Source organism: Lampris incognitus, chromosome 5, assembly GCF_029633865.1.
Source record: "Lampris incognitus isolate fLamInc1 chromosome 5, fLamInc1.hap2, whole genome shotgun sequence".
Lineage (NCBI taxonomy): Eukaryota > Metazoa > Chordata > Actinopteri > Lampriformes > Lampridae > Lampris > Lampris incognitus.
This window is the reverse complement of record NC_079215.1, coordinates 20,405,822-20,418,515: the sequence shown is the minus strand read 5'-3', so window position 1 is coordinate 20,418,515 and position 12,694 is coordinate 20,405,822. Positions and strand designations below refer to the sequence as shown.

General features: G+C 43.2%; 1 protein-coding gene across 1 annotated transcript in view; it reads left to right on the top strand.

The window, feature by feature from the left end:
* tdrd7a (tudor domain containing 7 a) overlaps positions 1 to 12,694 on the top strand; it is a 64,961-nt gene that overhangs the window by 5,271 nt on the left and 46,996 nt on the right. Inside the window, exons 4-6 of the mRNA XM_056280420.1 lie at positions 2,869 to 2,875; positions 3,116 to 3,286; positions 3,834 to 4,466. Of these exons, the coding sequence (XP_056136395.1) occupies positions 2,869 to 2,875; positions 3,116 to 3,286; positions 3,834 to 4,466 (811 nt within the window). The remainder of the gene's footprint in view (positions 1 to 2,868; positions 2,876 to 3,115; positions 3,287 to 3,833; positions 4,467 to 12,694) is intronic.

The window sequence follows — 12,694 nt, the reverse complement described above, 5'->3', positions numbered from 1 at the left end:
CAGCAGTGAAATTCTTTGTTTGAATTGACAACCTGTTGTCGAGTTCATGTCGGACTGAAGTTATGCTCTTTGGTGTGTGTGTGTGTGTGTGTGTGTGTGTGTGTGGGAGGAGTAGAGAGATGGAGAAACTAACATTACGGAGTGAGTTTTGTAACTAACATTATGGTATGCTTTTCTTACCAACCAAGTGGGTTTTATGGCATCTGGCATGCTCCTCTTAGATACGTGGTCTGACTCCTCGATGCTTCTCTTGTGTTTGTGTTGTTGGAGTGAGTGTCGTGCTGTGCTTCGGGAGAGTGAAGGCTACATCGGAGGCGCGCGTGTTGCGCAGTAGACTTTTTTTTAATCAGCTGGCAAATAAAAATATGCCAATAACGATAATGAAAAATGATGAATATCTAAGCCGATAATCGGCCATACCGATAATCGGTCGATCCCTAACAGAGGACCTGTAGTTCCCCCAGCCCCGAAATTGGCTGCTCAGCTCAACAGGTAGCATGTATATTTAATAATTTCCATATCCCCTATCAGCACTTGGTATTAAGACTCTTTAAATTTCTCATCTCAAAAACGCCCAGAAATAGGACATTTTGGGGGAGTGGGATATGTAAAATGCATGGTTACACCCCACCTATTTCAGTGCACAGTTACTCTGTAAAGAACTTTTATCCTCAAATCCTGACAAATAAATACACCCAGTTAATTAAATGTCCTCTGACCTTTCCACACATCTACCAACAAATGCATAGTTTGATAAGCAGTTTATAGAGTTGTAGTTCTCAAGTATTGACTCAATTTCAGGTCTGCATTTTGTCTTGGAGTTCATGACTTGACTCAGACGTGACTCAGTTTCAGAGTGCGGACTTGTAATAATTTTTCAAGACTAGTCAAGTGAAAGACTTGAATTAACTTTTGTAATGATTAATGAATTAATTGTTATTTTCATATTTGACATGATTATCAAACTTCCCCTAAGGAGATACAAGTCAAATCTGATTAGTTTCTTTTTGTCATTTATTTTTCTGACTGACTCGCCTTAAAGATAAATGAATAAATATTGTAGCAATATCAAGCAATATTGTAAAGATTCCTTACTTGGAGGAGAAAAAATAAGCCTAAATAAAGATAACAGTGGAGTGAAATTTTGACTTTTACTATGATAGTAGACTACTACAGTTACAGTCATGGTGTTTTACAGGACTTGGGTTCTGAGTATAGAAAAACTTGTACTATGTCAAAGATAATTCTAAAAATGACATTTCAGGGCTGTTATCTTTGTATGAAAGGTGGCAGTGTCATGATTTTTTTTTTTTTGCTATTCAATCCATCAAGATGTTTTTAAGTGGCTTAATGTTTTTTGTTTTTTTTTTTACTGCTTTGTTGCCAGCATAAAGGAGAAGACCTCGTGCAACTACAAAAAACCTTCAGGTAAACCCCGCTGTAGTGTTTACTCATACATGTTTATTTCAGCTTTATGAAATCCGATGGATTACATCCAGCTCATACTCAGGGAACCTACAAAAGTCTAGGGAATCTAGAAAAGTAGGAAAACAAATTCACCAATTTCCATATGGTTAGTCTTGGAATTTAACTTTGCAAAATATGTTCACTCTTGATAAACAGGACTGCAGGGTTTAGTAAAATCCAACGATGTCATTTTAGAGTTTGGATATTTATTGTTATACTAATCCAAAGATTATGTCTAGTTAAAGTTTGTTGCCAAGCTACTGGCAGCATACATCAATTTTAACACTTTGTGACATCATGTTTGCTTTAGTTTACTTAAAAGGTAACAAAATTATATTAACACATTACAAATGACAGTGTCTCCCCTTCTCCAGTGCTTGAACTTAGGCGACAAGCCAGCTGAGGCGTTACTACTCAATTGCAGTAAAAAACGAGCTTTTCAAAGGTTTTGAATCACTGTAACCAACAGAGTCTCTTGATCATACAGTCATAACTGTGCACAAAAATTATTAGGGTGACAGGCCCAGTAGTGTGCGAGATTAGCAGCAGACAAATACACAGACGCATAGATGGAAAGTGAAAGTGTTTTTCCTGCGATTATAAGACTTGCGCATCGCCCAAGTCAATTAAATGGGAAATATGAAAAAAAAATTAAAAATGAGGCGCTCAAGCTAAAAAATTTACCTAATAAAAACAATTGGCCTGTCAGTCTGTGGATGCGCAGCCTCCTAGGCAGACCCTTTTACAAATTCAATAATATGAACTTGCACTTTCCAAAAAGGTTTGCTATGCGACCATTTCAGTCTAACCCTAACCCTGGGAAAATAAAGACGGGGGATATTATTTTTGATTCATCCAGTGTTCCTTCAGTTGTCCTGTGTTGAGATCAGCAGTGAATGATTTTCTGACTTGCAAAGTACGATTGACTTTTAAGACTCATACCCAAATACATACTGTTTGTGTGAGCTAGACAGTGAATGGAGAGAGGGAGTGGCGATAGCTAAAATAAATGTTTTTCAAAGGTTTGGAATCACCCCAAGCACGAGAGGTTCTTCATCATACAGTCATAATTGTGAACAAAAAAAATTAGGCTGATAGTTACAGTAGTTCGCGAGATTAGCTGCGGACAGATACACAGACGCATACACACATGCGTGCAACCAAACGCATTGTCTTCCCTGTGTGGTTTTATTATTATTAAAGATTGTAGCATTTTTACAGTAAAGAGATCATATTTACCTATGTGCTTGTTCCCCCTCATTTTTCTTTAAATTTCTATACAATGAGTTCATTATCCATGTGTTTGCAATTTTGTGAGTTTTTTTTTAATTCCAAAAATGCTCAAAACACCCTCAAGTAACCTCAACTAACCCTTTTGATATTGTTTTCTTTATTCTTCAGAACCATCGTATGCAGAAAGTCATCATGATCCATCATCTAAATCCTCAATGGTATAACAAGAACTGTTCAGCTGAGTGTACTTCATTTCTACTGAAAATGTCCTAAACAGCCTGCCCATATACACTTTTTTCACTTTTGCCATGTTAAGATTATACATCCAATAAAATATGTTGTTGAAATAAAGTATGAGTGAATAAAGAATATTATGGAAAACCTTTCACTCCCAACCAACTCTCCTTGGACCCAGTCCAATGTCTATGATGTGGAGCAAGTACAGAGAAGATTGACTCAACTCTTGGCTAAGCACTGCAGTGGTCTGTGGCTGTCCAAACTACCAGTGGTCTACAAGGAGATGTTTGGACAAAAACTTAATCACCAGGCTTTGATAGATTTGGAACAGTGGAAACATATCTGCTCCGTAAGTTTGTATTTTATTTTTATTCAACCAGCATTTAATCAGGAAGTCACCTTGACACAAATCTAGTTTTCCAAGGAGACATGGACAAAGAATGGTTAATGTTGATAATAAAAGGGATATTGGATAAAGAACATAAGAACATCACCAGAAATTTAAGATATAAGAAAACCCAATAATAAAAAAAAGCCTATAGAGCAATGTAAAAGGTGCCTGGTGTATTCAAGGTTAAAAACTGCATGAGGATTGGCTAGTTAAAGCATCGTGGTGTCATTTTTAAACATTTAGATTTCCGATAGCAACGAGCTGCTTTTGTTTGAAGATAGATTCTGTAACGGTGCAAAACAGTGGCCTCTAGGCGAATGAGCCCACTTGGTTATTGCACTTGGCTTACAAGTTTTAATTTGGTCTGATGTCTTGGAAGAGAGTGAGTGTGATGGAGGGGATATGAGTGTGGGAAGACACTTGACAGTGATGGACAGAGGAAAGCATTCATGCCCCCCCCCCTTTTTTTTTTTGGCTCAAGGTTTTTTCTCTTTCATTTCCATAGGTGGAAAAAATTGGTGGCGGCAAACGCGCTGACCGTCTCATGTATCCTGCTCTTCCACCCAAGCCCTTCTCTGCCTCTACAACTGCAAGAGCCAGTACCACAACAATGCAGTCAACCAACGTGCCTTGTGCTGTCCCCATGCCCAAGCAAACTTGGACCTGCCTTACCCCACCCCCTACCCCTACACCCACTGTGACTAACAAGAGCTTCTTAACAAAACCATTCCTTTTCCCTCCCCAGCCTGTTAGTGGCTCCCAAGTTTTACCATGCAGCCTCCCAAACCCAGTACCACCCCCTACTTCCTTGCCATCCTCCTCAGCCAAAGGGGACCTTTGCTGTAACATTTCACCCAGTGGCCCTTCCTCTTCCACATCAAAGCTAGCCTGTCCCTCCACCCTGGAGCCTGCCCCTGTTCCCTCTTCCAACACTAATGAGAGTGACTTGTCAGCTGACATACGTCAAAAACTGAAGGAGCTCCTGTCCAAGTACAGCTATGGTGTGTGGGTGCACGCCTTGCCTAAACTCTTCATGGAAACATACAAGATTCCATTTCCTGAACATGCTCTGAATAACCTTTCTCTATTGGAGGATATATGTAGTGTAGAGTATCCCATTCCAGCTAACAAGAAGAAGGTAGGTAAATGAGAATCCCAGGTGTGTACCAGGGCTGGTTAACTAAAATTGTAAGTTTGAAAACTGTCCGTTTCCACTGACAAGTTGTATTCTCCAGAACACAGCTTGTAGAATAAAATATATTTAGATGAATGTAGAATAAAAGTTGGGTTCAAGTTAGTATACTTGGAGAATGAGTGGAGATCAACTGAACATCCTGACTATGTATTCCTATGGGTGTGTAGAAGAAAGAAAGAAAGGAATGAGCTATATATTGAGTAGATAATAGAAATTTAGAGTGATCACAGATACTGTTGAGAGTGGTTGACCTTTGACCAAGCAACACACACAGTTGGATAAAGCATGACAGAGATTGGGAAGATGTTATGCTTTGTGATAAAGCAGTTCACCTAAGATTTTCAGTGGTTCACTGTCTTGTAGTCTCCACTAAAGAGAAAGAAATGGAATCACTCCCAACTCACCAATTAGGCGTTATTTGTAAAGGAGTTGTCCGCGATCTATCCAGCTGGCAGAACAAGAGTGTAGAGTAGGGCTGGGCAATATGACTTTAAATCAATATCGCGATTATTTCACACCTTTACCTTGATTACGTGTAATGAATGATTATACACTTTTTTCCCTTTTTTTTTTAAACACTGCCTCATAGTTCTGACAAGGTCTGTACTGTAAATATGCTGAACTATTGAAGCAGGGATATTTTTTCTAATGGAGTGCATAATCTTTGTGATTTTAAAATAATTATAGGAAACTCACAGATGAATTATTTATACTATTTATTGAATATTTTGAACAGTTGAAATCAAAGCAGACATTGCTTGAAATGAAAATGTCTTGTGAAAAAGGGCACATTTTAGTTTTAAAAGTAAAAAGCAAGTTCCCTCGAAACATAGAAAATATCTTGCATCTCTTGCAAACAAAATAAGTTACTTTAAATAATGTGTTGATGCATGCTCAGTAATCCAGGTAAGAAAATCAAAGAAGGTTGAATCAGTTCATCTGGATACAATGTTTATTGACAGATATGTTTCATCACTCAACTAAGTGACCTCTTCAGTCTAAACTGTCTGCAGGTGTCCCCACTCCCTATAAACAATACAGTTGCATACCGACCGAAACCAACAACCAGTTTCATTTGCAAATATGGATGTGACCATTAACTAGAGTTTGAGTGGCCATGTGTACTATGTATGTGGGATATCTGTACCCCATTTCTCCTTCCATTTGCACCATGGTAGAAGAGTTTGAACCCTCCTCCAATGCTCCTGGCCTTACTCCCCTTCCACCTGGTCTCTTGCACACGGTACCTTCTTCTGTCCATCATATCAGCCAGCTCACTCCCTTTGCCAGTCATAGTACCAACATTTAAAGGTCTGACTCTCACCTCCACACTCCTACCCTTCCTCCTCTCCTGCTGCCTCTGCACATGCCGTACCCCTCTCCTTCTCCTTCACCCCACAGTAGCATAGTTTCCACAGGCACCCTGCTGGCCAACAGTACCGGTGGTGGCTGTTGGTAACCCAGGCCTTGATCGATGCGGTATGGAAATCTGAGTTATGATCCGCATATTTGATTTTGCAAAGGTTTTAGCCAGATGCCCTTGCTGAAGCAACCCTTCCCATTTATCCGGGCTTGGGACCAGCACTAAGAATGCACTGGCTTGTCCATCCTCAGTGGCTGGGTTGGCCATGTGTACTATTTGCAGAGGATTTGGGAATCCTCTGCGAATAGTACACATGGCCATTGAAACACTACTTAATGGTCACACTAATATTTGCATATGAAGCTGGTTGTTGGATTCGGTTGTGATACAACTATATTGGGGTGTGGGGATACCTGCAGTCAGTTTAGACTGAAGAGGTCACTTAGTTGAGTGATGAAACATATCTGTCAATAAACTTATCCAGATGAGCTAATTTTAACCTTATTGTAATTTCAAGTGTGAAGTTTTTTGTTTTGTTTTTTTGTGATCAACAATTTTTATTTTTTAAAAACGGGACACAACAAACACAACAACAGGGCGGCACACTAGTAACAATGTTCATCTCATCTCATCATCAGCCGCTTCTCCGGGATTGGGTTGTGGTGGAAGCAAGCCAAGTAGGGTACGTCAGACATCACTCTCTCTCCAGCAACACCCTCCAGCGCCTCCTGGGGGATCCCAAGGCATATCCAGGCCAGATTGGACATGTAGTCCCTCCAGCAAGTTCTGGGTCTACCCTGGGGTCTCCACCCAGTTGGATGTGCCCGGAAAACCTCCAAAGAAAGGTGGCCAGGAGGCATCCTAATCAGATGCCCGAGCCACCTCAACTGGCTTCTTTCGACGCGAAGGAGCAGCAACTCTACTCCGTGCTCCTTCTGGATGCCTGAGCTCCTCACCCTATCTCTAAGGATGAGCCCAGACACCCTAACAGAGGAAACTAATTTCAGCCGCATGTATCCGCGATCTGACTGGTAAATTGAGAGCTTTGCCTTCTGGCTCAGCCCCCTCTTCACCACAACGGTGGTACAGTGTCCGCATTACTGCTGATGCTGCACCAATCTGCCTGTCAATCTCCCGCTCCATCCTACCCTCAATCATGAACAAGACCCCGAGATACTTGAACTCCTTCACTTGAGGCAACAACTCATCCCCAACCTGGAGGGCGCAATCCACCATTTTCCAGTAGAGAGCCATGGCCTCAGACTTGGAGGAGCTAACTCTTGTCCCGGCCATTTCACACTCAGCTGCAAACCGCCCCAGTGCGCGCTGGAGGTCGCGTTCTGATGAAGCAATCAAAACCACATCATCTGTGAAGGGCAGAGATGCAATTCCGAGGTTCCCAAAATGGACACACTCCTCACCTTGGCTGTGCCTTAAGATCCTGTCTATGAATATCACAAACAGAATCGGAGACAAGAGATAACCTTTGGGGAGTCTGACACCCACCGAAAACGTGTTTGACTTTGTGCCGAGAATGCGGACACAGCTCTCACTTTGGTTATACAAGGACCGGATGGCTTGTAGCAACTGCCCCGGTACACCATACTCCCACAGTACCCCCCACAGAGTGCTCCGGGGTACATGGTCATAGGCCTTCTCCAAGTCCACAAAACACATGTAGACTGGCAGGTCAAACTCCCATGCCTCCCTCAGCACTTCCGCAAGGGTAAAGAGTTGGTCCGTTGTTCAACAGTCAGACCGGAATCCGCATTCTTCCTCCTGGATCCGAGGTTCGACAATCGGTTGGAGCCTCCTTTCCAGCACCTTAGAGTAAACTTTCCCTAGGAGGCTGAGCAATTGTCAGGGCATAGTAACAATGTTTAAGGACTGAAATAAAGGGGGGGGGGGGATTTACAGAATTAAAAAAAAAAACATATCCGTAGTAGCCGAGAGTAAGAGACAGACATTCCCATGGGAACAAAACAAATAATAGTGGACCAAAAAGAAAAAAAAATAAAACTATACATTGCATGCACAACCATCCATTTCTACTAACTTCCAAAGCTGTCCTGCTCCAGGTCTTATGTTACTGGGTGTGGAGGGGTTAGAGCCCTTCTTTTAAGGTAGTCCCTTGTGGACACAGCTATGCCTGACCATGCCTGCACAGTGGCAGGCTTGGCTGTATTGAGTCATGCTGTTGTACAGTCAAGAGACGCTATGCCCTGGTAGGACATCATCCAGCACTGAATTAAAGGAAGTTTGGGCTTAAACCACAGTGTCAGTATGGTCTTTTTTGCTGCATTAACGCCTGGCAGCATTAGTCTTACATTGAGTAATGGAAACGAATCATCATTGAGCAGACAAAGGCAGGGATCAGGCATTATTGTTGATCCTAATAACTGACAGCATTGAAATAATCTATGACCAAGAGTCTCTGATCAGTGAGCAGTCCCAAAACATATGCATTGTTGTGCCCGGCACCTGAGCCCATCAGTGAGTACAGTTAGGACTGGTAATTAGTTTCATTTTAAAACATTTGATGGGTGTAGCATATGCTCTATTAATCATCTTGGTATATGAGTTGATGCGCAAGTTTTTAAGAGGTACTGCTTACGTTAGACTATATCGTTTCCCATTTTGGTTCAAAACTGACAATGTAGAGTTCCCTAACCCACACACCTTCATCTGCCAGTGTCTTAGTAGAGCAATCAAGCAGAGTTTTATATATATATATATATATATATATATATATATATATATATATATATATATATATATATATATATATATGCGTCAGAAGTGTGAAGTTAACATTTCTTGTTTGCAATGGTGATGGATAGGTTGACGGACGAGATCAGGCAGGAGTCTCCGTGGACTATGATGTTTGTGGATGACATTGTGATCTGTAGCGAGAGTAGGGTGCAGGTTGAGGAGAGCCTGGAGAGGTGGAGGTATGCGCTGGAGAGAAAAGGAATGAAAGTCAGTTGGAGCAAGACGGAATACCTATGCGTGAATGAGAGGGAGAACAGCGGAATGGTGAGGATGCAAGGAGTAGAGGTGACAAAGGCGTATGAGTTTAAATACTTGGGGTCAACTGTCCAAAGTAACAGGGAGTGCAGGCAGGGTGGAGTGGGTGGAGAAGAGTGTCAGGAGTGATTTGCGACAAAAGGGTACCAGCAAGAGGTAAAGGGAAGGTTTACAAGATGGTTGTGAGACCAGCTATGTTATATGGTTTGGAGACAGTGGCACTGACGAAAAGACAGGAGGCAGAGCTGGAGATGGTAGAGTTGAAGATGCTAAGATTTTCATTGGGAGTGACGAAGAAGGACAGGATTAGGAACAATTATATTAGAGGGACCGCTCGAGGTGGACGGTTTGGAGACAAAGCAAGAGATGCAAGATTGAGATGGCTTGGACGTGTGGAGGAGAGATGCTGGGTATATTGGGAGAAGGATGCTGAAAATGGAGCTGCCAGGGAAGAGGAAAAGAGGAAGGCCAAAGAGGAGGTTTATGGATGTGGTGAGGGAAGACATGCAGGTGGCTGGTGTGACAGGAAGATGCAGAAGACAGGAAGAAATGGAAATGGATGATCCTGTGGCGACCCCTAAAGGGAGCAGCCAAAAGTAGCAGTAGAAGTGTGAAGTTAACATTGTAATATGAGGCACAGTATAACATTAAGAAAAGTGCTATATAAATATTTTTTTGTCACAGTCTTTGTCTAAAATGTTCTGAAAGATAGCTCTAGCTCAATTGTAGCATTGTCTGTTCAGCTGATGTGCTACCTACCGATTGCCCGGTGCAACCCCTGTCCAAAACATTGTTCTTGTTTCTGTCCGTTGGGCTTTGTAGTTCTGATGACTTTAGCGCTGTTGTCTGTCCTAATGGCCACGAAGTTCTCTTCCATGAGGTCCCATGCAGAAAGCATATTTTTCAGGCCCTGTGCAATCTTTTCTGACGTGTGATCATCTGGAAAATGTGCCGTCTCAAGGCATCAGTTACGCAGGTTCCATTCATCGTCAATGTAGTGCAACGTAAGGTTCCAGTTATGGCTCCATTGTTCTACTTAAACAGAAATCAGTCATGGCTGCAAAGTACCGAAGAGATTTTAGATCAGCAGCTACCTAACTGGAGTTGGTCCCCAGGTGCTGCACAGCGGCTGCCTACTGCTCCTTGCTACACAACTAGGATGGGTTAAATGCAGAACATAATTTCCCTGCTACTACTACTACTTTCGGCTGCTCCCGTTAGGGGTCGCCACAGCGGATCATCCGTTTCCATTTCTTCCTGTCTTCTGCGTCTTCCTCTGTCATACCAGCCCCCTGCATGTCTTCCCTCACCACATCCATAAACCTCCTCTTTGGCCTTCCTCTTCTCCTCTTCCCTGGCAGCTCCATATTTAGCATCCTTCTCCCAATATACTCAGCATCTCTCCTCCACACATGTCCAAGCCATCTCAATCTTGCCTCTCTTGCTTTGTCTCCAAACCGTCCAACCTGAGCGGTCCCTCTAATATAATCGCTCCTAATCCTGTCCTTCTTCGTTACTCCCAGTGAAAATCTTAGCATCTTCAACTCTGCCACCTCCAGCTCTGCCTTCTGTCTTTTCGTCAGTGCCACTGTCTCCAAACCATATAACATAGCTGGTCTCACAACCATCTTGTAAACCTTCCCTTTAATGCTTGCTGGTACCCTTCTGTCGCAAATCACTCCTGACACACTTCTCCACCCACTCCAACCTGCCTGCACTCTCTTTTTCACCTCGCTACTGCACTCCCCGTTACTTTGGACAGTTGACCCCAAGTATTTAAACTCAAATGCCTTTGTCACCTCCACTCCTTGCATCCTGACCATTCCACTGTCCTCTCTCTCATTCACGCATAGGTATTCCGTCTTGCTCCTACTGACTTTCATTCCTCTTCCCTCCAGTGCATACCTCCACCTCTCCAGGCTCTCCTCAACCTGCACCCTACTCTTGCTACAGATCACAATGTCGTCCGCGAACATCATCGTCCATGGAGACTCCTGCCTGATCTTGTCCGTCAACCTGTCCATCACCATTGCAAACAAGAAAGGGCTCAGAGCCGATCCTTGATCTAATCCCACCTCCACCTTGAACCCATCTGTTATTCCAACCGCACACCTCACCATTGTCACACTTCCCTCATACGTATCCTGCACCACTCCTACATACTTCTCTGCAACTCCTGACTTCCTCATACAATACCACACCTCCTCTCTCGGCACTCTGTCATAAGCTTTCTCTAAATCTACAAAGACACAATGCAACTCTTTCTGGCCTTCTCTATACTTCTCAATCAACATTCTCAAAGCAAACATCGCATCTGTGGTGCTCTTTTGTGGCATGAACCCATACTGCTGCTCGCTGATCGTCACCTCTCCTCTTAACCTAGCCTCTATTACTCTTTCCCAAATCTTCATGCTGTGGCTGATCAACTTTATACCTCTGTAGTTGTTACAGTTCTGCACATCGCCCTTGTTCTTGAAAATCGGTACCAGTATGCTTCTTCTCCACTCCTCAGGCATCCTCTCACTTTCCAGGATTGTGTTAAACAATCTAGTTAAAAACTCCACCGCCATCTCTCCTAAACATCTCCATGCCTCCACAGGTATGTCATCAGGACCAACTGCCTTTCCACTCTTCATCCTCTTCATAGCTGCCCTCACTTCCTCCTTGCTAATCCGCTGAACTTCCTGATTCACTATCCCTACATCATCCAACCTTCTCGCTCTCATTTTCTTCATTCATCAGCCCCTCAAAGTATTCCTTCCACCTTCTTAGCACACTCTCCTCGCTTGTCAGCACATTTCCATCTCTATCCTTGATTGCCCTAACTTGCTGCACATCCTTTGCAGCTTGGTCTCTCTGTCTAGCCAATCGGTACAAGTCCTTTTCTCCTTCCTTCGTGTCTAATCAGTCATACAACTCACCATACGCCTTTTCCTTTGCCTTTGCCACCTCTCTTTGCTTCACGCTGCATCTCCTTGTACTCCTGTCTACTTTCTTCATCTCTTACTATCCCACTTCTTCTTTGCCAACCTTTTCCTCTGTATAATTTGCTGTACTTCCTCATTCCACCACCAAGTCTCCTTGTCTTCCTTCCTCTGTCCTGATGACACACCAAGTACCTTCCTAGCTGTCTCCCTCACTATTTCTGCAGTGGTTGTCCAGCCATCTGGCAACTCTTCACTACCACCCAGTGCCTGTCTTAACTCCTGCCTGAACTCCACACAACAGTCTTCCTTCTTCAACTTCCACCATTTGATCTTCGGCTGTGTCTTCACTCGCTTCCTCTTCTTGGTCTCCAAAGTCATCCTACAGACCACCAGCCGATGCTGCCTAGCTACGTTCTCCCCTGTCACCACCTTACAGTCTCCAATCCCTTTTAGATGGCGCCTTCTACATAAGATATAGTCCACCTGTGTGCACTTTCCTCCACTCTTGTATGTCACCCTGTGTTCACATAAGATATAGTCCACCTGTGTGCACTTTCCTCCACTCTTGTATGTCACCCTGTGTTCCTCCCTCTTCTTGAAATATGTATTCACCACAGCCATTTTCATCCTTTTCGCAAAATCGACCACCATCTGTCCTTCCGCATTTCTCTTCTTGACTCCATACCTTCCCATCACTTCCTCATCACCTCTGTTCCCTTTACCAACATGTCCATTGAAGTCCGCTCCAATCACCACTCTCTCCTCCTTGGGTACCCTCTCCACCATGTCGTCCAACTCACTCCAGAATTCTTCTTTTTCATCCATCTCACACCCAACTTGCGGGGCATATGCGC